Here is a 27638-nt window from a genome sequence, read left to right as displayed (position 1 = left end):
AGTAGTGTGTATGATAATATCCATAATATGTGTATATATATGTGTGTGTGTGTGTGTGTGTGTGTGTGTGTGAGTGTGTTTTAAAATTATGTATAAATATTTTTTAACTTTTCTCCATGAAGATATTATAATATTGTAGACATTGTAAAATTAAACAATATTAATGAATGAAATATATTTTATCTTTCATGTTATGAAAGGTAAAATATAATAAGAATATATATAGAATTATGTGGCAAGAAATTTTTGTGACATTTTAACTAGTCAAACTTTTTTATTGATGAATTTACTTGAATTTCCACAACAGTTTCCACAACACTGATTTCCCAATTTCGATTCTTCAATTTAACGCTTGTTATGTGCAATGTACTACACAATTCTGTAAACTTTATGAACCTCATATTATGTATTGAATTTAGGCATATGGGTGTCTTCTACAGAGTACTCCATACAGGCTGTCACAAAAGAGTCGGGCAATATCTGGAAAACCATAAATGTTGTAAAAGAATGTTTAATACAAAAGGAAGGTTTAAAAAAGGTTGTAAAGTTTAAAAAAATCTATTTAGCTTCATCAGTTAGATCTTGAGTAGCGCTGCCAAGGTTAAGACAAAATCATTCTGAATTTTTAAAAGTAAATCCTTTATTTTTTAATGCATATTCTTATAGTCCTTTTCAAGACTTTTACAAAATTCTAGTCTATTAAAAAAAGAGTAAAAAAAAATATGAAGACAAAAAATATCCCATGTACATAAAAAATAAATAAAACAAAAAAACTTAAAAAATTTTTGTGAAAAAAATGTTTATAATATTTAGAAAGTAATAGAAACTAAAAATAATTTTCTTCTAAATATAATCCTGTAAAATGTAAAAAGTCAAAATTAAATATAAATTAAATTGAAATTAATAATTATAACTAGCCAAGTACTTAAAAGCAATTAAATTTGTGAAGGTCTGTAATTTGAGAAATAATATTTGCCATAAAATCAATCTTACATTTATAAGAATATTATGCATATATTTTCCTCATGAAAATAAAACGCATTTTATTTTGAACAAAAACCTGTTTTTAAGATAAATTTATTTTTTGTATGATATATAAAATAGCATTATGTCATAGATTGTATTGATATATAAAATAGCATTATGTCATAGATTGTATTGTAAATAGTAAAAATTATTTAACTCTTAATGTACTACAAAATTGACCACATAGATTGTCAATTTCGAATTTAAAAATGCCCTTTGCCAAATTGATCGAAATATTTGAAATTGTTATTAAAATAATTATAAGCTTTGTTAAGTAAGTTTGGGACTAAAGAGGTTAAAACCAAAGTAAGTACAAAAACATGACTTGATGGCCTGGTCGCAAATCATATATTTTTACATATTAACATATTGATAATAATTTCTTAATTGACAGTAATTTGCGAATTTTAATTTCAGATATATAATTCGTGAATCTTGATTTTAAATATTTATAATTTTCATTAATAAAAATTTATGAATTATAATTCAGGAACGCCAAGTTTTTATATGTTACTTTAGTCTTAATTCGTTTAGTCCAGGGCCTAATTTCAAAACAACAATTTCAAATATTTCAATCAATTTAGCACAGAATACTGTTAAATTCAAAATTAGCAATCGATGGCGCATTAAAGGTTAAATAAAGTTATAATTTACTATTTGCAAGAAAATCTATAACATAATAATGATATTTTATATATGTATTATACAAAATATTTATTATACAAAAATTGATTTCATGGCAAATATTGTCCCAATTATTGTTTACAATTAAGGAAGATCAGATTTTTTCTTATCTTTATTAAGAGGAAGATCGATTAATTAAGAGGAAAGATCGATCGGAATTAAGAGGAAGATCGATCTTTATTAAGAGGAAGATCGCAAAAAGATCAAAAAGTAAAATTCAATTCTCGAATATATTCTTAAGTTAAAATTCAATATTTAGATCGTAAAATTTATCAGGCAACATTAAACTATATTAATATTCGGATATTAATTTAGTGTCAGTTTCTTCCACTTTTGCGATCGAATGTGATTCATTTATTAGTCATTTTAATTTTCATTAAATAAATAAATATAATAAAATATAAAAATGTCACGGATGGCCTCCGCGAGTCTGCCAGTGGAATCGCCCATATAGGGTTTTAACGGTCCCATTCTGACCCAAGACTGATTGCCAAGTCAGCAATATTGGCGCGATAATGGCGCCCATGACTGGCCCAGCAATGGGACTTTTCTGGAATGATAACTTTGGTCCAGCAATGGATAAGAATGTACGACCAAACATGGTAACCAATGATGGGCCATATAATGGTCAATGTATCTTGCCAATATTTTGCCATTAATGGTCAACATATCTTGCTAATATTTTGTCATTAATGGCTAATCTATTACGCTAATACTTGGCCAATAATAGCGTCCTTATGGTACTCGACTTAGCCAAATTATTTTTTTTATTGCTTTATTGCGTTAATATATTTTTACAAATACACATTTATCAAAATATATTTTACTAGAAACTTTTTCTCTTTTTATTAAGAATATTTATACACACAGAAAAATGTTTTTTTTTCTATAATTTCAAATAATCTGTTTAATATTCTGAATCCCAACAAGGAATCCAGATTATTAAATAAATTATTTTGAATTCAGTTTGTCTGAAATTAAAGTGATAAAAAATGATATGTCAGAAAGGGGATGCTCACATGCACACAATCAGAGTACCTGCGTGTGAATATCATCCTCTTTCTGCTCTTCTGCTAAGAGGAAAAAAATATACTCTAGATCTCTCTTACGTGTTTAATACTAGTCCTTTATACACATTTCATGGTAAATATTGAATACGAGAAAAATTAAGAGTGGTACGTCGCGTGACGGCAAGCGAAGAAACATCCCAGATAACACAAACACTTTCTATAAACATTCTATGAATATTTGTCGAGAATATTAGAATATTCTTACAATGTACTAGAAGATGTTTTATAAATGTACACAGAACGTTGAAATGAGACCAATTTAAATATTCCAGGTAAGGTTAAAAGAATATTCTTTATCATATTCCAAGAATATTCAGAGAAGATATTTAGAACAATCTAAATGAATATTTATGGAATATTTCAGAACTAATTTAATATTCTAAATATTTATGCAAATACATATATGTTGATAGAAAGGAAATAAAAATGAGAGCAACAAAATAGGTTTCATCATATATAATAAAAATATAATTGTGATATAATTTATATATATATATATATATATATATATATATATATATGTATATATTTGAGAGAAAATAATTTATCAAATACATATAAATATATATAATTATGTAATCCTCTATTACAATTATATTATTTTTATTATATATAATAAAATATATTTTGTGTTCTCATTTTTATTTCCTTTCTGTCAACATATGTATTTGCATTTAATCTGATTGATCGATGATGTGTAATAATAAAAACTTGTATGTATAATATAAATTTAAACTTTTTATTATATATATATATTATATTATATATATATTATATTATATATATGACTCATTCCAACCTGAACAGTCCTGTAGCCAAAATTTGCTTTGCTTGACAAGAGTGTGTGAGGTCTCAAAATATTCGTATTGATGTATACTTTCAAAAGCAACGTGGCCTTTTGAGGCTGATTCAATATGGCGCCTGGAAGTTGTGGATAAGAATACTGAATAAAATCATCAACAATAATTTCAAAAGCCCTTTAATTCATCTCTAAAATGTTTATAGTACTGTTTTGGGGGTCGCTGATTACGAATCTGACGTTAGAATTTCAAAATTCAAAATGGCGGGCACAATATGGCGGTCATCCACCAGGCCAAACACGTCTTATAGCCGGAAAACAGTTGCAATTGATTTCAGAGTATCGATAAGGGGGTTTTCTTGGTCGCTGAATACAAATCTGATATCAAGATTTCAGCATCTAAAATGGCTAATCCAGTATGGTGACCATATAACAGATGTGCATGATTAATCTCATGATAGCAAAACATTTATAATTTTTGTAAATTTCTGCTTTGAACTTTTTTTTGAAGTCTCTTAGGATTAACTGAACTATTAAAATATGAATTTCATTTTGGGAGCTACATTCATTATGTATAATCATGTAGTGTATGCAATAGCTTAATTATAAAGTGCTCAATGAGTATTATTAGCAATTAAGACCATCTAATCATAGTTCTTTGAATTTAAAAAAAGCTCTCTGCGTTAAACAGGGTTGAGACTGTCTTCATGTACAATTTTTTCTATTTTTAAAAAATTTTTTTCTATTATTTTCTATTTTTTCTATTTTAAATTTACAAAAATTATAAATGTTTTGCTATCATGAGATTAATCATGCACATCTGTTATATGGTCACCATACTGGATTAGCCATTTTAGATTCTGAAATCTTGATATCAGATTTGTATTCAGCGACCAAGAAAACCCCCTTATCGATACTCTGAAATCAATTGCAACTGTTTTCCGGCTATAAGACGTGTTTGGCCTGGTGGATGACCGCCATATTGTGCCCGCCATTTTGAATTTTGAAATTCTAACGTCAGATTCGTAATCAGCGACCCCCAAAACAGTACTATAAACATTTTAGAGATGAATTAAAGGGCTTTTGAAATTATTGTTGATGATTTTATTCAGTATTCCATCTCATCCACAACTTCCAGGCGCCATATTGAATCAGCCATGTTGGATTTTTCAAAAGGCCACGTTGCTTTTGAAAGTATACATCAATACGAATATTTTGAGACCTCACACACTCTTGTCGAGCAAAGCAAATTTTGGCTACAGGACTGTTCCGGTTGACGTGGAATGAGTCATATATATATATATATATATTATATATTATATATATTATATATTTATATATTTATATATTTATTAGATAATATATATTAGTATTTTTATTTCATGTACATGTTAGTATTTATTTCATATACGTGTTAAACATATGTTATTAAAAAAAAATTTATACAATAAAAAAAAGTTCGTGCAATAAAAAAAGTTTGTATAATAAAATTCCTAAGTATTGTACTTATATTAATGTTATATTTATTTCATGTACGTGTTAAACATATGTTATTAAAAAAAAATTCATACAAAAAAAATTCGTGCAATAAAAAAAAGTTGTATAATAAAATACCTAAGTATTGCACTTATATTAATATTTCATAATACTCTATTATAATAATGCTATATAATAAATACTAATGTTATAATAATAATTATTATAGTAACAGTGTTATATATATACAGGGTGTTGAAAAAAAAGGGTCACATATTTTGATAGCAGGTAGTATTGATCAAAACAAGAAGAAAAGGTCTAATTAACATGGGTCCTAAGACTAATATCTTCAAAGATACAAGCTATTTTGTTATTTGAGCTCTTTGTCATTTTCTTATTAGTCGTGTCATCTTTAGAATGTAATGAACAAAGGAGTAGGGGAAAGTGGGGTACAATGGGGATATCTTTTTTCTAGGTGCCTTAAAAAATAAAAAATAAACAAAGAGAGATAAAGAAACAATTTTTATTTTAATATGAAATGTAATCATTTATCTTCCATAAAAAAACTGAAGTAAAGAAACTGAATGTATGATAACAAAATAAAAACTCTTTTTTTACAAAAAACAAAAAATTTTAATGCTGACTCAGCATTAGAGGAGGTGCTCTATGTGATTGCCATTCACTCTCACGCATCTTTCAGCCCTACGTCTTAGAGAATCACGCACTCTTTCAAATCACGCACTCTAACTTCATCCCCTACTCCTTTGTTCATTACATTCTAAAGATGACACGACTAATAAGAAAATGACAAAGAGCTCAAATAACAAAATAGCTTGTATCTTTGAAGATATTAGTCTTAGGACCCATGTTAATTAGACCTTTTCTTCTTGTTTTGATCAATACTACCTGCTATCAAAATATGTGACCCTTTTTTTTCAACACCCTGTATATAATACTGTTATAACAAAATTCTATATTGCACTTAATATATAGCGCTTACCCATTATACAAAGAAATATATCAGATAGTTTTCGGAAACATTACTTTGTAACATGAAATGTTTCGGAGATGCATGCAGAAACGTTTTAGAAACATTGCATAAACAGTTAATGTCCGCATTCAGACACCTTGATATAAAATGTTTACGACACTATCCTAAAAAATGTTACAAAAACATTTTTCAAGATAGTGTCGTAAACATACTTGAGAAATGATATTTAAATGTTGCTATGTTACATTTCTGTAATAATTTATATATAGCGGTATCATGCCCGGGAAAAAAAAGTCCATATAAAATTGACCATATATGGATTTTGTCAATATCTAATTATGTTTTGCCAAATATAGTTATATATGATACCATATATGAATAAATATTATCAGATCTGAAAATTAAGTACCACTAAGAGTACACCGAAAAAATTGTATTCTTAACTTAAGAATATGCCACTTATCTTTAGAATATATACCACTAAAATAGGCGCCAAGAGGATCCTCTTAAGTTAAGAGGAAAATCTTCTAAAGAGATATTCTTAATATACAGAGAAAAATATTTCTTTGGATTTAATAAATTTTGTTGAAGTCAAATAAATTTAATTATTGGTCTAAAAGTTTTTTTCCGCCTAACTTCAAATAATCTGTTTAATATTCTGAATCCCAACAAGGAATCCAGATTATTAAATAAATTATTTTAAATTCAGTTTGAAATTAAACTGATAAACAGTGATGTCAGAAAGAGGATGCGGCTCACGTGCACACAGAGAACCTGTGTGTGAGCCGCGTCCTCTCTTTCGCACCACTGCTAAGGGAAAAAAATATACTTTAGATCTTACGTTAATACAAGTCCTTTATATATATTTCATGATAAATATTGAATACGAGAAAAATCAAGAGTGGTGTCGCCGCGTAGCGGCAAATGAAGAAACATGTCGCGCACACGAAAATCGAGTTGCGGCGTAGAAGTCGCAAATTAAGAATATATTCTTATTCATTAAGAATATATTCTTATATATTAAGAATATTTATTAAGAGGACTTATAAAGAGGACTTTTAATTAATTAAATATATAATGCAAGATATAATTTTTAGGAAAAATTATATTTGTCTATATAAAAAAAGGTAAAATCATATATAATATTAAATGATTATATATAATATCATATATGATTTATATCAAAGCATACATGAAACTAACCTTTGCTTTGGTTTTGTAGATGCTTAGATATGATATCAATATCTGACTATGTCTGATTGTACAAAATGACGTGAGTTATCTAATATCATTTTTTATGATCAGAAATGGTCAGAGATGGACATCATATCTAAGCATATACAAAAACGTATGCTCTGATAAAATCATGTGTGATATTATATTTAATTATATAAGACTGTATATAATTTTACTTTTTTTTATATAAATAGACATGGACTTTTTTTTCCCGGGATAAGCAATAATAAAATGTTTCAATTGTAGCACTCATGAGTTATATCATTTGTAAAGATACATGAAACATAATTTTGGAATATTTCCGAAACGTATCAATTGAAATATCTTATTTGAAATATTTCTGAAATAAGCAAAAATAAAATGTTTCAATTGTAACACTTATGAATTACATCATTTGTAAATATACATGAAACATAATTTTGGAATATTTCCGAAACGTATCAATTGAAATATCTTATTTGAAATATTTCTTAAATAAGCAAAAATAAAATGTTTCAATTGTAACACTTATGAATTACATCATTTGTAAATATACATGAAACATAATTTTGGAATATTTCCGAAACGTATCAATTGAAATATCTTATTTGAAATATTTCTGAAATAAGCAAAAATAAAATGTTTCAATTGTAACACTTATGAATTACATCATTTGTAAATATACATGAAATATAATTTTGGAATATTTCAGATACATATCAACTGCGATATTTCATTTGAAATATTTCTGACTATGAAACATTTTAGTTGTGACACTTATGAATTATATTATAAACATAGACATGAAACGTCTCATTTGAAATCTATATGAAGCATTTTGAAACATTGCACATATATTTCATGTTTAGTGGGTATTGTTTTCTTGCCTGTTTAGCATTTCTAAATTTTGCTTTTACAAGCCATGCCTTCATAACTGTTTCAATATCGCTTAATGTTATTGTATTGTGTTTTTTGCACTGCTTCTGTAAATTAAATTTTATGATATTATAGTATTACATATATGTATACAGGGTGATCCAGAACAAACGTTTGTCTTTAAAAAAATAAATTGTCGAGTCTATTCTAAGACGATTTTCCCTTTACCAAAATTGTCTACGAGGCTTAGTTTTTAAATTATTAAATAAAATAGTTTGCGAATTACGGAACGAGTACAAGAGGTAGACAGGGACGGCGCAACTCACCGTCCGATACAGGCGATCATGTGGGGCGCTCGACGCGATCAGCTGATTGCTGCACACGATGAGTGTAACAATCAGTGTGTGTGTGTGTATGTGTGTGGTGTATTTATGCACGCGTATCCACACATGCACCGTACTCTCTCTCTCTCTCTCTCTCCCTCTTTCTCTCTCACTCTCTCACTCTCTCACTCACTCACTCACTCACTTATTCTTACCTTAATAATGAGATTCTTCATACTGCTGATAAATAGCAGTGCCCAGTGTGTTGTACGATAATAATCGTCGTCGACGAGACGTCGTTTCTTTAACACGCAGTCTGACACATCGTCAAATAAGCGAAGTTTTTTCTTTCATCACTTTCGACACTTTTACAAATTTACTCGCGCACTTAATCACTTACGATTGATAAAAGGAGGAATTTACCAACGGTTACGGTATGAATTTAATAAACGGTTAACGCATTTAATTATTAATTACACACGCGATTAAAGAAACGCGTTAACAGAACGCGATACTTGATGCAAAGCGCGCGACGCGACGACCGACGACAAGCAGGTCAGATTAGTACTAGCGCCTCTAGCGCTGCCAAACATAAACGTGTAGCATTACGCGCTAGTACTAACCTGACCTGCTTGTCGTCGGTCGTCGCGTCGCGCACTTTGCATCGAGTATCGCGTTCTGTTAACGCGTTTCTTTAATCGAGTGTGTAATTAATAATTAAATGCGTTAACCGTTTATTAAATTCGTACCGTAACCGTTGGTAAATTCCTCCTTTTATCAATCGTGAGTGATTAAGTGCGCGAGTAAATTTGTAAAAGTGTCGAAAGTGATGAAAGAAAAAACTTCGCTTATTTGACGATGTGTCAGACTGCGTGTTGAAGAAACGACGTCTCGTCGACGACGATTATTATCGTGCAACACACTGGGCACTGCTATTTATCAGCAGTATGAAGAATCTCATTATTAAGGTAAGAATAAGTGAGTGAGTGAGTGAGTGAGTGAGTGAGAGAGTGAGAGAGAGAGAGAGAGAGAGAGAGAGAGAGAGAGTACGGTGCATGTGTGGATACGCGTGCATAAATACACCACACACACACACACACTGATCGTTACACTCATCGTGTGCAGCAATCAGCTGATCGCGTCGAGCGCCCCACATGATCGCCTGTATCGGACGGTGAGTTGCGCCGTCCCTGTCTACCTCTTGTACTCGTTCCGTAATTCGCAAACTATTTTATTTAATAATTTAAAAACTAAGCCTCGTAGACAATTTTGGTAAAGGGAAAATCGTCTTAGAATAGACTCGACAATTTATTTTTTTAAAGACAAACGTTTGTTCTGGATCACCCTGTATATGCATGTGTATATTAAAATAATATGTATAAATTAATACTCACTTATTATAGCAGCAGAAATACGTAGTAAGTAAAATTTATTTTTTCCTTTAAATCCTATCCAACTATATTGTTCTGCCACTTCATTAGAAAATAATTGAATCATTATTCTTGTAATAGTATGTTTATACGTAGCTCCACCAATTTTTGATAATTCAATCACCTATTAATGTAAAATAATATATTTATAAAAATATTTATAAAAATGTTATCTTTTTTTATATAAATTCTATTTACAAGCATATTAGTATTGTTTTCGTCCATCAAATACTCTTCTATAGCATTTAATTCGCTAATGTTTTTCAAAGGAAAATCAAATTTTTAAAGAATACTATTTTCATCATCTCTTATTAATATTCTATCCTCTTGCGTTCCAATCTTTCTTAAAATTATTTGCAGATCTTCACATATTTGCGATTGTTTTAAATTAATAATATTTAATTGACGTAAGACTTGTCGTTTGAATGCAATATCTAAAAGAATATTAAAAAATTTAAAGTACATATTATAGAAAATGTTGAATTAATAATAGCATTTCAGTTAATGTATTTTGTGTGTGTGTGTAAGTACAACAAAAGTTACTAAAAATACTTTATCATTATCAGGTTCATCAATATAACGAATGTTTTCCTTAATTGTATCATCCTTAGAATACTGAGTTATATTTTTTGGCATGTTACTTGTAATGTTTATAGGTTTTATTGCATTTTTTTTATTGCTATCGCGAATAATTTCTTTTGCATTTGTTCCAAGTGGTTTTGCAGATATGCACATATTCGCATCTATTTTTAAAATAATATTTAAAAATTTTTATTTTTAAAGATTATATATATTTATTTTTAAAATTATATTTACTTATTTTTAAAGATTATATATATATTAATTTATTTATTTATAAAATGTTTTTTTAAATTCAGAATTGAAAAAGTATACCTGTACGATCAGATATAACAGGAAAGTGTGTAGAACATCCATCTTCATTGTTCAATGAAATTTCAGTAAATGATACATTTCGTGCTTCACTTGTACTGATAAAAGATTTTTTTTGTGTCTTATTTATTTGTTCCTCGGGATTACTATCAAAATCCTTTTCTTGTACTTTATTTATTATTTTACATGAAGGTCCTGGATACATGCGTTTATTGACGTCCTTTTCTAAAACAAAATTATTTTTTTATTTTATTTTTTAAAAATATTTGAGTGTCTCATAATTCACGCATTACACCTTTCATGAGCAGATAGAAAGGACTAAATTTAATCAAAAAGTTATGTAACATTTTGTAATGTTTGTAATAATTAATTAATGTATGCATTCATTCGCAGATCTGTACGTAAATTAATCTTGTTAATTATTGCAAAAATTGCAAATATTTTTCTAGTTAATTTAATCCATGTTTTTTACTGCATAAATGGTGTGTTATTCCTTTATCAAACACTCTGTGTGTATGCGTGTGTACATTGCATGCACACAGGATGTCTAATGAGATGTGTGTGTAAAATATTTTTTACATGGATTTTGAAAACTTACTTGTGTTATCAAAATCAGGTAGAGTAGGAAAATCTGCTGAATTTGAGATTTCATCATCCGATGAACTTTCATTAGTTAACGAACTTTGTGATTCGTCTGTATCATAAAGATATTTTTTCTTTCTCCGAATTCTTTTTCCTTCAGGATCTGATGTCTTTGATGTATCTTCTGCTGTACACGTCTTTGCTCTTGCTTTTACTAAATCAGCTATAACGAAAGAATGCAATATATAATATGTAATAATTACTTACAAAACAAAAATAAATATGACAAAAACTAAATGTTTTATAACAAATTAATTCTTTAAATATAACTTACTGTAGATACGTCCATTCCCCACTTTTCGAATTTTAAATAATGGCCATACACCTAATACTGGTTTTTCACATACTGCGACAGAATGAATTAATTTTTTGCCAGTGTATGGTGGCCAATAACACCAATATCATCATGCACCCATGCGACCGGTACAGCTTCGACTAAATTTTCTTTTATAAAATGTACTACTATCCACTCCATTGGGCAACTATATATCTTATATTTTTATTGTTAGTCTGAAGTCGAAATAATTACAAAACTCTTTTCATTCTCATTTGGTTAACAAAGGTAAACATGCAACACACTTAATAATACTAAATATACTATAACTATATATAATATTTAATATAGGTTTCTTCTCAATATCGTATTTATATAAGATATATACATATATATATATATATATATATATATATATATATATATATATATATACATTTATACATTTATATTATTAACACAATGTATGAAGGAGAGGAAACACAACATAAGTATTATTATATGGGAAAATTATCATGTTTTTTGTTGGAAATATCTTCCACTAGTGACATAGATAATTCTCCGAGTTCATGTACTGAAAATATATCAAAATTTGAAGATTGAAATGGTTCAGAAATAAAACTTGTTATATTAATAAATTTTTTTCCAATTAAGTAGTACTTATTATCTTTTATAGCAAAATTTTCTATCAACATAATACTCTTATCTTTTAAATAACAGCAATTATCTCCTAAACGTGTACTAAACGACATATTATTTACAATCAATTTTTTAAATTGAGCAGAAAAATGTGTCATAGGTAAAGGACCTTCATGATGTTCTTGTACCATTTGCAATTTTATTTTTTTTGACGGTTTAGTTATCATATTTTGTGACTCATGAATACGCTTTACAAGTTGTGCTAATGGATAATGAGATTTTCTAACTAATCGTTTTAGATATTGCATATAATTTTCAAAAGGAAATGCACTGTAAAGATCTAAAGGTCCAAAAACTCTGCAATCATCAACAACATGAATTAATCCATGCACATTGTGTGAAATGTATTCTGCTCCATAAATGACTTTAAATTGTTTCACAAAAAATATTAATAATGAGCATGCGTATTCTAAATACTTTTTATATGAATTAGCATTAATTAAAATTCTAACAGCAATATGTAAAGATATAAAATGTAAGTATTTGTCAGATGAAAGGATATTTTTTAAAACAACTGGACCACAATACAATAAAAAAAATCTAAATTCAGTTGCTTTCCAGCGTGCAACTTCATTTAAAGACCGGGTTTTTCTTACAAAATCAGGAGAAATACAAGATTTTATTTCAATGAGATAACTTGAAATAGATTGTATGTTGATTTTTGATAATCTATGTGAAATAGGTCCAAAAAGCCATATATTTATTAGTTTTTTCACTACGCCAAGGCATACTAAATGCATGTATTCAAGAGGAAAACTTTTTACCATGTTAATCGAAGGTATTGTTTCTAAAATTGATGTTCCTATGATGTTCAGATTGAACTCTATTACGGAAATTTTCATCCGTTCTTTCAACATAATTTATTTCAGGATAACATACTCTGGTTTTTATATATTTTCCTCTTTGCATACATTTAGTACATGCAAAAAATCCAGTGTGACCTTTGCAAGAAGTAATGAGTGATTTTGCTGGAGCATCACATATAAATGCTTTAATTGCAAATGGTATAGCATGATTATTATAAATAAAACCATCTTCCGATAACTTTATAGCTTCATCTGTAAAATCTTGTAAAAACAAATTAACATTATTAGGTTTTTCATAACCATGATAGATACCTATTACAGATACATATTGCGGATATTCAGATATTGAGCATAATATTGGATATATCTGACTACTGGAACTTTTGCTTAAAGGCAAACCATCAATATTAATAAATAAATTAATTTTTTCTGGCTGTTTCTCTAACAAATTAATTAAATTTTGAACTGCAAATTGAATTCCCATGTGTACATAAGTGCCTGAACCTACAGATTTGTAGGGTACATGTCGAGGAGTACAAAGTAAAGTTCTGGGATCTTGAGGCAAAGAAATATTTGTTTCTAATTTTAATAAACTTAATAAACTTCGTAAGGTGTTATGTGAAATATTATATGATATTGCCCATGATCGTAATTCATTAATAAAATTATTACTTTAATTATATAAATTTTGATTTTCTATATTTTGTTGTGATATTGGAGTATCACTTTCAATAACATTATCAGAGTTATCAGAAGATTGGCTATATAAGTCATGTGAAACATTAAAGCAATCTGTATTAAAACAGTCCTCTGTTTTATTAGAAGTACTATTACATTGGAAATCTGCATTATTTTTTGTAATTAAAACATTATCATTTATACAATCATATTTAGAATTATTACAATTCTCCTGTGATAATGTAAAACATGTTACGCTTCCTCTTTTAACATTTCTATAAAAAGTCGCCTTACTACGACGTTTCATTATATTATTGTTCTTGGAAAAATTGATGTGGGGTTCTTAATGATAAATTAATTGTTGAAAGAGCTTGTAAGAATAAATGAAAGATTAGAAAATCTATCACTGTAAAAATAATACAATATGATAATAATATTTATTGTATTTGATAATAATATATATTTACCTTCTCAATAAGAGCTTCTTTTTCTGTACAAGCTTACACACTTTTTATTTATCGTACACTATTTAATAAAAGAGGAAAAGAGATTGAATTATGGATAATAAATGATTGCTTCATCCTTCTGTGCTTTCTGAACGCCATCTACATCTTCAATACATTTGAATATTCTGTGAACATTTATGGAATATATAAACAATATATTCCTATAGTTCATTTTAACATGTTCTAGGTAGATTTATAGATTATTCTTTATAAACAAGGATATTCTATAAAGATGTATAGATGATTTCTTTGATAATATTCTCAAAAAATATTTTTGATGCTACATAGAATATTCATGCAATATTGTGTGTTATCTGGGATATACCACATACTATTCCAAAAAATAAGTTAATTGAAACAAATAACACTCTTATTTGAATCAGTATTATTTCAAATAATCGTCATTTTTCCGTTAAACAATATAAATTAGTGCATCGAAACAATAAAATTTTTATTCAAACAAATAATGTTTAGTATAAAATAATTTTTTCTTTAGCGAAACAAATATAAGTCAAAGAAATAGATATACTAAATGTAAGTTGTTTTTAAGAAAAAATATGTAATTGTTAATTACAAATTACATACTTTTTCTTCGAAACAATTATGTGTTTTCTTTACATCAATTGATTCCTCTCATTATTTTGTACATAAAAGTATTAAGGTAAGATAATCAAAAAATGAATATTTTACTAGATATTTTATGGTTTATGTAAAATTGAGAAATTACTTCAAGCCTCATAACTCGGAAAGTACTCAATGAAAAAATACTTTATTATAATGTTTTGGAAAGCTCTTGAAGCAAGCTACAAGAAGATGCGATAAAAAAATTGGGGTTTCCATTTACAGAATTCAAAGTGACCTTTACGTGACCTTGACAAAACTCTTCAAGGTCATACTAATATCGCCATGTAATGCGTTACTTGAAACCTTACAACTTTTGTCTGAAATATTTTTGTCTGCCGCGCTCAGTTTTTGAGATATTCGGCTGATACGGGTGGTCTGCGACACCCTGTATATATATATATGTGTGTGTGTGTGTGTGTGTATGTGTGTGTGTGTGTGTGTGTGTGTGTGTGTGTGTGTGTGTGTGTGTATACCTATATGGTAATTATGCATAAAAAGGGCCCACTTTCGCACAAATGTGTCATTGACATATGTTGTCAAGGTGATATCTCTAATTAATATTCTGAAGATTTTAGCCGGCGGTCGTTGTTTATTAAAAAGTTATTAACAAAAGAATTTCACAATTTTAATGCTTTTTATCTCCGAAAATATTGATTTGAGAAAAAAAATTTTAAGCAAAAAATAAAGCCGCTGAAAAACTCTATAAAAAAGGTTATATGCACTTTTTCCATAAACCTACTATTTTAGCTGTTATATGAAAAAATAATAATTTTAAATACATTTAATACAATTTAAATTTATATAGAATTTAATACAATTTAATACAATTAAAAAATATCACAAATGTATGTGTACACACACACACACACACGCGCGCGCGTGCGGGGTGCAAGGGGGCCTTCGGCCCCCCTCTCGCAGCCACCCCGCCGGTAGGCAAGGTGGACCTAGCTTTACAACTTACAGCATATATCCATTGTGATTGAACTCTTCGCAATGCGTCCCCTACCGGCGGGATGGTTGCAGGAGGGGGGCCGAAGGCCCCCCCTTGCATCCCCTGCGTGTGTGTGTGTGTGTGTGTATGTACATTTGTGATATTTTTTAATTGTATTAAATTGTATTAAATTCTATATAAATTTAAATTGTTTACCTTTTTTTATTTACCTTTAATTTACTTTTTTTGCGTTTTTCTTCGATTTGCGAGTTCGACCGCTATTTTTAAGTTTCATATTCGTGTTCAGGAGGTAAAAATACGTAGAAATTGGGTATTCTTACCCATTATTTCATATAGGTAGGTTTTCCGAAGATTTATCTTATTTTTGTATTTATTATTTTTATCCTTTTTCAGCCTATATCTCCAAAACTATTTGAGTCCGACCCTTATATATATATACGAAATTACTCGGGAAAATCTCCCCTATAACATATTTAAAAATAAAGCAAATCGGTGAACAAATAAAGTAGAATCTTTATGTCAATATTTCTCACATTTATTTGTAAATAACTTTTGAATAAAGAACGGCCGCCGGCTAAAACCTTCAGAATGTTAATCAGGGATAACATCTTCACAGCATACGCCAATAACACATTTGTGCGAAAGTGGGCCGTTTTTATGCATAATTACCCTAAATATCTCTATACAATTATTTTCCACTTGATTTCTCATTTAAACATGATATAAAATAAAATTAAATTAAATATTACGAAATTTTATCGCAGCAGATGCATCTTGATATTACAATAAAATAATTGTGCAGATATAGAGAGCCATTTCCGATTTCAATAATTTTCACATATGTTATCGAGGTCAATACTCTGAGTAATGTTATAAAGGTTTTAGTCCGTGTTATAGTTGTTTATTAAGTTATCAACAAAAAGAATTTAATGAATAGAACATAATTTTACGTTACACAACGGTTATGTAACGTAACCCAAATCGAATTTTAGCTTTAAATCAGAAATAAGTTAGAGTCAGTTTTATATCTTCCTGAAGTAGTGTCTCACCGTGAAAGAGGGAGAGGGCAAAACCCACTGTGTTCACTCATGTACTTAGCAAGACAAAACAAAATTTACTCTTAGGGCCCTCACACACGAAATTGCATAGCTGCATAAGCATAGCATAACACCATATGGACCAATGAGCATCGAGTGTTAAGTCGCCATATTGACTTACATAACATAATACTCGATGCTCATTGGTCCACATGGTCTTATGTTATGCATAGCTGCATAGCACAGCATAAGACCATATGGATCAATGAGCATCGAGTATTAAGTCGCCATATTGACTTACATAACATAATACTTGTTGGTCCGTATGGTCCTATGTTATGCATAAGCAGTTATGCAATTTTGTGTGTGATGGCCCTTAATGTTAGCGAGAGTCAAGGTTAGATGCAGAGTGAACTTCATTTTGTCTTGCAAAGTACCTGCGTGGACGCAGTGAATTGCGTATGTAATTGCTAATTCTAAATTACATATTTTTTTTTTAAAAACAATTATGTTTTCTTTACATTAATTGATTCCTCAGATTATTTTGTGTATAAAAATATTGAGGTGAAATAATCGAAAAATTAATATTTTACGAGATATTTTATGGTTTATGTAAAATTAAGAAATTATTTCGAGTCTCATAACTCGAAAAGTACTTAACAAAAAATATCTTATTATAGTGTTTTGGAAAGAACTCTCGATATAAGTGCAAGAATATGTAATAAAAAATATAGAGTTCCATTTAATAAAACAAAGTTTAATTTCATATGACCTTGACACGTTCACTTAAGGTCAAACCAATGTCACCATCAGATGTCCCTGTCCGAATCTTACAACTTTTGTCTACAATATTTTTTCATCCGACCACTTTCTGCGATGTTAATCGGGTGCACAATTAAAATAAGACACTCTGTATATATATATAATTAAAAAATATAATATAATTTGTGTTTACTTTGAAAAATAAATATAGTCTATAATTTATTGCTGATGTTTGTTGTTTAACATATTTTTGGAGAATATTCTTTTCAATTTTAGATTTGCCTTGTCGAAAAGAATACATAACAAAAAGAGATTGGAGAAAATTATTAACCATTTGGAAGCAGGTGTAAAATGTAGTAGTATAATGTCGTAGTACTATGTGTGGCATTATGTGTTACTAATGTCTTATAATAACTTATGGGATATCAAAGAAATGGAATTGAATAGATTTCTTCGTTTTATAGCTGAACATTCTACAATTTATCGTTTTGTTTTGGATGATATAAATAGAATTATTTCTGCACAATTATCATGGTAAAATGTAATAAACCAAATTGCCACTAACATTATAAATTAATATAAATATTGTACAATTAATATATAAATTTTTTTCAGGCACGATTCCAATTTGACAGTTAAATATTATTTCGACCTAATTTATCATTGGTTAGAAAAGTATCGGTTAGCATACAAGCAAAGGAAATTTATATTCATGCCAAAGGAAAAGCAGTTTTTAGAAAAGCAAATTACTATTATCGCACAATATTTTCAACCATATGTATCTTACTCAATCATTGATACATGGTTAAATGATATTGCACAAGAAGTACTAACCTGCCTTAAAAATAGATATCCTACACATTCGGTATTCTCGACGTCTTCTGATCAATTTACTTTATGGAGAAATAACAATATCAATGATAATTTCTGGAATCTGACAGAAGTCAAACAAATTATGTGTATTCTTGAAGAAATTATATTTTATAGGTTAGGTGTTCATCGATTACATATATTATTTGGAACATTAGAAGTCGATCGAGAATATGTGTATTTTGTAAATTATTTTTTTTATATTACATTAAATTGTAATAATACTTTGTTATGCACTTCGCACATTATGTATCATATCTTGTAAATGTTAAATATAATTTTTCTCTAATAAAATTTGATGATATAGATTTTAGAACATTTCCAAGGATGTCTATTGACTATTATGTATCACAGCATAGCTAGAAGACTTGGTATATGTTGCTTTCTGAGATATGTGTATGATTTTGCAATGGCAATCCTATGGGGACCAAAATAGTTAGAAACAATTTTAGCTCCTGAGCTTTTCAACCTTTTTGATATATATATATGTGTGTGTGTGAATAAATAATTATTATTTAATATTTTCAGTTGTACAAAAGGTTGTCAATCGGTAGAATATTTTTATACGACGACCTGTCCACTATATTTCCCTACACTTTTCAAAGGGACATGTCACCTAGATATGCATCCACAGGATTCCTTATATAACATATTGGTAAGCAACTTTTTATGCATAGGTTTTTTTATTAATTTTAGTAGGAAGTAGTTAACGAAGATAATAATCGATTATAAGTTTTATAAATAATATGTTAGTCAATGAATCAATACATTCTATGAGCAATAAATAAAATTTTATTTTCTTTTCTATAATTGAAATATTGTTTATATATATCACTCAGCTTCATGCTTCATACATACACGGTTACACATGTTGCGTTTCTCTCTTTCTCTCTCTCTCTCTCTCTGTCTCTGTTTATTTGCTCGGTATGATGTTCTTTCATTCGTTCATGTCACTTTTACTTTCTTGGTTCTCGTTTCTCTATATGAAAATAAGTTTTTTATATGTATGCATTTTTATTCTGTAATAAATATAAAATATTTGTCTCGCTTTCTCTCTGTTTTGTTATAATAAATACATCTATACAATACAATTTATATATATTTTTTACATTTACAATAAGAATAGTCTTTATGATATTTGATCACAATTTACAACTATTTACCAAGAATAAAGTTTAGTAAGATCAATTTACATCAAATATGTATATTAATAAAATCACTACTACGAATTACCTCGACATATGATATAATAAATTACAAATTTTATTGTAGGAAAATTTTATTTTTTTGACAAATATAGATTAGTTCTTATAAATTATAAATACATACTTATCAGCTATAAGAATCATAAAATTGAATATGCTTATACATGTTTAATAAAACAAGTACATACAAGTTTATTTCAATTATTTATTTCATACAATACAATAATAATAGTCACATGATTCTTATAGCTGATAAGTATGTATTTATAATTTATAAGAACTAGTCTATATTTGTCAAAAAAACAAAATTTTCCTACAATAAAATTTGTAAATTTCATTGTTATATCATATGTCAAGGTAACTCGTAGTAGTGATTTTATTAATATACATATTTGATGTAAATTGATTTTACTAAACTTTATTCTTGGTAAATAGTTGTAAATTGTGATCAATTATCATAAAGATTATTCTACTATAAATGTAAAAAATATATATAAATTCTATTATATAGATGTATTTATTATAACAAAATAGAGAGAAAGAGAGACAAATATTTTATATTTATTATAGAATAAAAATGCATACATATAAAAAACTATTTTCATATAGAGAAACAAGAGTCAAAAAAGTAAAAGTGACATGAGCGAATGAAAGAATATAATACCGAGCAAATAAACAGAGACAAAGAGAGTGAGAGAGAGAGAGAGAGAGAGAGAGGGAGAGAGAGAAAAACGCAACATGTATAACCGTTTATGTGTGAAGCATGAAGCTAGGCGATATGTAATGAGCGAGAAATTAGAAAGAGACAGAATGAGCATATGATCGAGAAAATGAAAGAAAAAATATGAGAGGGAACGCAATAATAATAATGCGTATATATAAATTATTGTCACACGCAAGCAAGAGGGAAAGAAACAGTATGATTTTACGAAATCTCTAACAGTTGTTATAGATAAGGAAAGGTCTCCGATTCGAAACGAGAGCGAGAAGGAGTAAGGAGCAAACGAGATGACTAGTCATCAAAGAGTTCCGAAGTCTCGCCAGCAGGTCTATTCTGTAACTCCTTAACGACGTTGTAGTTATCGTTAAGTGAGTTTATCGAAAATTTTAACGAAAGTTGTATTTTGTAATTCAAATCAAAGCGATAATGTCGTTAAAATTGTTGGTAAGAAACCAAATTCTGTCGTTATGCTATCGAGGAGTCTCGGACCTCTTGCCTTAGCTTTATCGACTCACTTTGACGCGTATGTCAATGTATGTGTATATTGTTCTTAACCTCACTAAGAAAGTGCGACAAAAATTAAAAATATAAGGTAAGAAATAAAAATTATGATTGTTATTATTATTTAATACATATCATTATCTCAAATTTTTTAAGGAAAATAATATTTATAATGTTTGTTATATAAATTATATATATGTAAGTATCAATACTAACAAGAAATGCAATATAAACATAGATAGTAATTGTATAAATAGTAACAAAATAAATATATTTTTAGCATATATTTTTATAAATTTATTATTTTCATTGCATTTATAATTTTAGGAATATGGCTGAAGGATACTTAGCATGGAATTTACTTCTTTTGGAAGAAAGAGTCAGAATTATGGAAAGAAGGATTGAAAGAAGATTGCTTCGTGATGCACAAAATCCTTTTGAACTTTCTAATAGAGAATTTTTGGTAGCTTACAGACTTAATAAAGAATTACTTATGGACCTAACAGATATGTTAAGATCACATTTACAACCACTACGTGGAAATGGTTTAGCTCCAGAAATTACAGTATTAGTAGCAGTTGAATTCTTCGCTAATGGGAGTTACCAAAGACCAGCAGGAAATTAATGTGAGTTTGCTTTAAGTCAACCATCCACCAGTTGTGAAAAGTAGCATGGTTAATAAACAGATATTTATTACGACAATGGATAAAATTTCCAATGACACAACAAGAGAGAACTGCTGCACGAAACAAATTTGCAAATGCTCGTTAACTATTTCCTGGTGCCATTGGTGCTATAAACTGCACTTATATTAATCTTCTCGCACCACGTTTACATGAAGAGGCATATGTAAACCATCATGGAAATCATTCACTAAATGTACAAGCAGTAAGTACAACCTTGTTCTACATAATTACAATTTATATATTATTATATTTATGTACTTAATAATTCTTAAAATGTATAAATAACAGTTTTTATTTCTGTGTGTTGCAATGTTAATAATAATCTTTATCGTTAATAATAAGAACAATATAATAATAGAATGTATGTATATAATCACCTTTTTTACAGATAATCAATCCAGACTTAAAAATATTAAATATTAATGCACATTATCCGGGAGCACGACATGATGCATTTATATGGAATGCTTCTCCCGTTAGACGTATAATGGAACATTTTTATAAAAACGGTGAAAGAAAAACTTATGTGATTGGTATGATTTATGACTTTGTTTGTAATAGGTATTTTAAAAAGAAAAAAATATATATATTTATTTCTAATTTATTTTTTAGTGTGTTTTTATTATATTTTTTATTGCTTTTAAAACTAATTTTTAAGATATATATTTATTTTTTAGTCTTACTTATTTGATATATTATTCGAATTTATATAGGAGATGATGGATATCCTTTGGAATCCTGGTTGATGACATCATTACCTCACTATCCTTCATGGAGTCGACAATTTCAATACAACGAAAGACTGTGTAAAGCACGAAATGTTGTTGAAAAGTTTTTTGGAGTATTGAAAGGAACATGGAGATGTCTATCATATCAACGTGTGTTAATGCATGCACCTGAAATTGCCGGACAAATTGTAAATGCGTGCGCAGTGTTGCATAATATGCGACAACATTATTAGCTACCAATGGAAGTAGAAAATAATGAGATTCTATGTGCAGCTGAGAATGTATATGTTGAAGGTGCAGAAGCAAGAGAAGAAGTAATGAATCACAGAGGACCCAAAGCTGTTGCGCAACGTATACAGAATCAAATAATGCAAGAGTGATTTCCTAATTATCGTTCTGCATTGGATAACGAAAATAACTGAAAATATTAATTTGTATTATCGCATAATTGTATAAAAATTGAATTATTTTAAACATTATAGAGCAAACGCTTTTCATTTATATTACGCCTTAAGTTGTAGAATATAAAAAAATAATGGAAAAAGTAAATTTATAAAACTAACATCAAGCAACAAAACATATGTATTTTTTTGTCTCTCCTTTTCAATAATTTTCCATTTTTAATATGTATACATTACATATTAAAAATAATTTACATTTTATAATAACAAAACATATAAAACATTACATAACTCTTTGAAAGACATCTTTGGATTTTGCAAACACTACATACTAATTAAATGCAATACTTAATCTGTTAATATTCGTTATTAGTAATATTTCTGTGACAACTAGTTTCTTTATTTGTAAATTTATCAATAGCTTGGCCTAATTGAACGAGAGCTTCTGCTTGAAGTTTTATTGCTTCAGCTAACGTCTGTAAAAAAAGTATATTATTAAAATAAAAACTAAATGTTTCGTGTATTTATGAATAAAAATACCAACTCGCATTGCTTCTGCATGTTTATCTGCAATCTTTTCAAATGATTGTCGAGCTTCATGTAACTGCACTCCTGAACGTGTAGAAGATGTACCTGTAAATTCCAAAAATAATTCCAAAAATAAGTATTATATTAAATGCAGATTTTATATATTTAAGACAAATATTAATTTTGTATTATAATTACGTCTTGTACGGATTGATTGTGTGCTGGAGGATATGTCTTGTCCATTGATTGTGTATTAGAAAGAATGTCTGATGCTAAAATGTTTGTTGATTGCGAAGTGGAAAGTATGCCTGTTGATTGCAAAGTAGAAGATATGTTTCTTGGGTGCAAAGTGAAAGGTATGCTTGTCGAATGCGAACTGGAAAGTATGTTTGTTGAACGCGAAGTAGAATATATGTTTCTTAATTGGGAATTGGAATGTTTGTCGATTGCAAAGCGGGAAAAATGTGGGACTCATGTGAAAATCCTGGTATATTTAGTGAGTCATCCAAATTATAATCTTCGTCGTGCAAATTATTTGTACCACCTAAAAAATTTATTTTTTTTGCATTTTCTTTCATCAAATAATATTGCGTATATTTTCATTAATAAATATATAATTAAAATTTAATAATTAATTTGATTAAAAATGATTTAATTTATGTCGTATTTGGTGTCATTTTAATCACAAAATCTCATTAATTAATTAAAATTATTTTCAAAGTAATAAAATGCGAATTATGAAAGTTTTATTTTCGATTGTAAGATGATATATAATATGTGAAAGATTATAGATAAAGGGAACCTCGCGAGAGGTTCCCTTTATCTTTGATGTTATTCATCTCGCTTGCTCCTTATTCGTTCTCGCTTTCGCTTTTAGCGACCCTTCAACATGGGGGATTTTTCTTTATCTATATATATAAACATTTTATAAAATTAAAACTAAAACTTTTATTTTGCATTTTATCCGTTTACAAATATTTGTAATAAATTAATGAGATTTTTGTGATTAAAATGACACCAAATACGACATAAATCGGGTTATATTTAAAATTATTTCATTATATATTTGTTGCGCGAACAGATACTTGCTGTCGCGCTGCCGATGCTTACGTATGTACACGTAACAAGAAAATAGCGTAAGAACAATCGACCGTGGCCATGTTGCGAATTTACTGCTAGTGCTGAAAATCTATAGTATACGTGACGTAAACTATAGATTTTCAGTACTGGCAGTAAATTCGGAACACGGCCAATGATGACTGTTACAAGTTACAACGCGTTATAACGTGTCGATTATAGTAATGAAAGTAAAATATATATAGTGCATATTTATTTATTTTATATATAGTGCTCATATAATGGTGTGTAAGTATAATGCTAAACGCTTGCCTCTTTATGGTCAAAGATTACATACTTTATATGTATATATATATATATACATATATATATGTATATATATATGTATATATATATATATATATATATATATATATATATATATATTTATAGTAGTTAGTGCCAGAGACGATTTATTCGTGAGCTAGTTGCTTTTGAAAGTATTTGTCTCACAATCAGAGGCGATATATTCGTGTGCTGGTTTTTAAAAATATTTTATACCAGATGCGGTTTGCATGAGCGCTGTGGTAATTAAAAAATATTTGTCCCAGAGGCGATCTATTCGTGTGCTGGTTTTTAAAAATATTTTATACCAGATGCGGTTTGCATGAACGCTATGGTAATTAAAAAATATTTATCTCAGAGGCGATCTATTCGTGTGCTGGTTTTTAAAAATATTTTATACCTGTTGGGAAATAATTTTTAAGATCGGCGTGCATATAGACTGATATAACGTAAGAATGAATTGCGAATTTGGGAGAGAGAGAGCACCTGGATGGTACGCGCGAAACGCCCTTCACTTTCGTCTCAAGCCTCGTGGCGAACAGTACTCTCTCTCGTAATAAATTGTGTGACTCTGATTCTCATTGCCAGTGTAGAAAGACTGCTTTTGTTAATTATCAACTCGATATTTGTGGCAGTCTCTTGTATAGAACAATAGCTAATTATATACAATTATTTCTCAGTAAAATCGGTGTACATTTATTGCTCTCAACTACGTACTCGTTTGGCCGACACGCGAATTCCACACAAGAATCTCCAACAATACCAGATGCGGTTTGCATGAACGCTGTGGTAATTAAAAAATATTTATCTCAGAGGCGACTTATTCGTGTGCTGGTTTTTAAAAATATTTTATACCAGATGCAGTTTGCATGAGCGCTGTGGTAATTAAAAAATATTTATCTCAGAGGCGATCTATTCGTGTGCTGGTTTTTAAAAATATTTTATACCCGACGCGGTTTATATGAGCGCTGTGATAATTAAAAGATATTTATCCCAGAGGCGATCTAAAAATATCTCAATGTAAAGATTATCTTCGTTAAAATTGGAGAGACGAAAAAGATATATTGCATGTCACAAGAATGGGCGATGGATGGGCCTACTCTATATTCAGAAATTGTAAATTAAAAAAATGAATAAATTCATTATTCTGTTTATATTCGCGATGAGATAAATATATAATGTAATGTAAATGTTTGTAAATTTATATTACAAGTATATAAACATTTACATATACAACCATTATATATATAATATATTTACATATACAGGGTGTTACGAAACTACCGCGAGATATTTTAAAGGCAGATTCTCTGGCCAATTTAAAAACTATTTTTCCTTAGCGAAAATGTCGAGGCTATATATGGCTCTTATGAATAGCACCCTTTTTCACGATAATATTGTATAAATTTGCAATAAGCATTGTCAAAATATTTTTTGCCGCTTTTCTATTGCATTAGTATATTTTTTCTACGAAAAATAAGTATAAGAACTAAAGACATCTTGAATTTGATTCAAATAAACATTTCCGACATGTTTCAATTTCATCTGTCAAAGTGTCGATCAATATTATACCATGAAGGTGTTCACTATGCTACGTGGTGTGTAACAAATAAAATGTAATAGAAATAAGTTTAATATTTATTTATTTTGCATTTTTGGATATTTTTACAATAATTGCATTAATTGTGAACGTGCATTTATAAACAAGAACAGTTTTATATTGAAAAAATAAAATTACAGAAAATACTTAATAACAATCAACATAATCAAACATTTAACAAATAAGTTATTAAATTACAAAAGAAACTTTTACAACAAATGTTCGAAATGACCACCATTACATTCAATACATAATTGTGCGCGTCGTAATAAACTATTTGTTGTCTTGGTGATCATTTCTTGTGTTATTGTAGCAACTGCTTCAATAATCCTTTCTTCTAGTTCGTCGCGAGTATTAATTTGTTCTTTGTAAACATATTCTTTAATATGTTCCCATAAAAAATAGTCTAAAGGTGTTAAAACAGGTGACCTTGCTGGCCAACTTAAGGGATCACCGTGTCCTATCCATCTTCCTGGAAATTTTTCGTTCAAGTTCCTGCGCACCCATCTTGCATTATGTGGTGGTGCACCGTCTTGTTGGAAAATAAGCCTTTGTCTAATATTTAATGGAATATCTTCCAATAATTCCGGCAATTTGTTAGTAAAAAATTATTGTAGATGTTGCCATTGATTCTTGCAGGCATTTCAAACGGTCCAATCTGTAATTTAATATTTAAAATACTACAATATTTATTACATAAACAATAATACATGCAATAAACAAAAATCGGATATATCCATAAAAATTAAAAAAATATGTACAATGAAAAATAACTTACTATTAAATTATTTTGTATACCGGCCCATAGATTTATACTAAAACGGTATTTGTAATTTCTAACATGGTACGCATGTGGATTTTCATTGCTCCAAATGTGGGAATTATGCATATTAAATGAACCCTCGCGTGTAAAGCAGCATTCATCGGTAAATAAAATTTTTTGAACAAAACCTGGTTCTTGTGCCAATAACCAGGTACAAAAATTGACTCTGCGTGCATTATCTTGTGGTAATAAATTTTGCATTTTTGTATAATGATACGCATGCATTTTGTTTTCCTTTAAAACAAGTTCCACTACGGTCTTAGAAACCCAAAAACTTACCTTTTTAAAAAAAGGTAAAAAAAGGGCGCCAAGTTCATGCACTAATTGTATCCAACTGTCATATTGTTTACAAAAGTAGTGATATAAAAAAATTGCGCCAACTAAGAATAAAAATTTGTACAAGATAAATAGAA

The 27638-nt window shown here is 28.6% G+C and overlaps 1 protein-coding gene and 1 long non-coding RNA gene across 6 annotated transcripts in view; one reads left to right on the top strand and one right to left on the bottom strand.

Moving 5' to 3' along the window:
• Positions 1-23263: 23263 nt before the first annotated feature.
• LOC145963679 (uncharacterized) lies at positions 23264-23798 on the bottom strand. Its single transcript, XR_014436230.1, has 3 exons — positions 23600-23798; positions 23418-23506; positions 23264-23349 (listed from the first exon to the last, which is right to left on the bottom strand). It is a non-coding gene; the product is annotated as an uncharacterized LOC145963679 (long non-coding RNA).
• Positions 23799-25333: 1535 nt separating this feature from the next.
• LOC145959853 (cytochrome P450 4C1-like) overlaps positions 25334-27638 on the top strand; it is a 32193-nt gene continuing 29888 nt past the window's right edge. For 4 of the 5 annotated variants that reach the window (XM_083079049.1, XM_083079047.1, XM_083079046.1 and 1 more), the window contains exon 1: positions 25334-25591. In XM_083079049.1, coding sequence (XP_082935175.1) covers positions 25580-25591 — 12 coding nt within the window. In that variant the 5' untranslated portion in view covers positions 25334-25579. The remainder of the gene's footprint in view (positions 25592-27638) is intronic. The other variant, XM_083079051.1, reaches the window with a different exon arrangement.

This window comes from Camponotus vicinus, unplaced genomic scaffold (genome assembly GCF_025532165.1).
Source record: "Camponotus vicinus isolate PSW18456_S1 unplaced genomic scaffold, iyCamVici1.0 SCAF_1, whole genome shotgun sequence".
In the NCBI taxonomy this organism is placed as follows: Eukaryota; Metazoa; Arthropoda; class Insecta; order Hymenoptera; family Formicidae; genus Camponotus; species Camponotus vicinus.
Note: the sequence above shows the minus strand (reverse complement) of the source record. Positions and strands in the feature narration are given on the sequence as shown.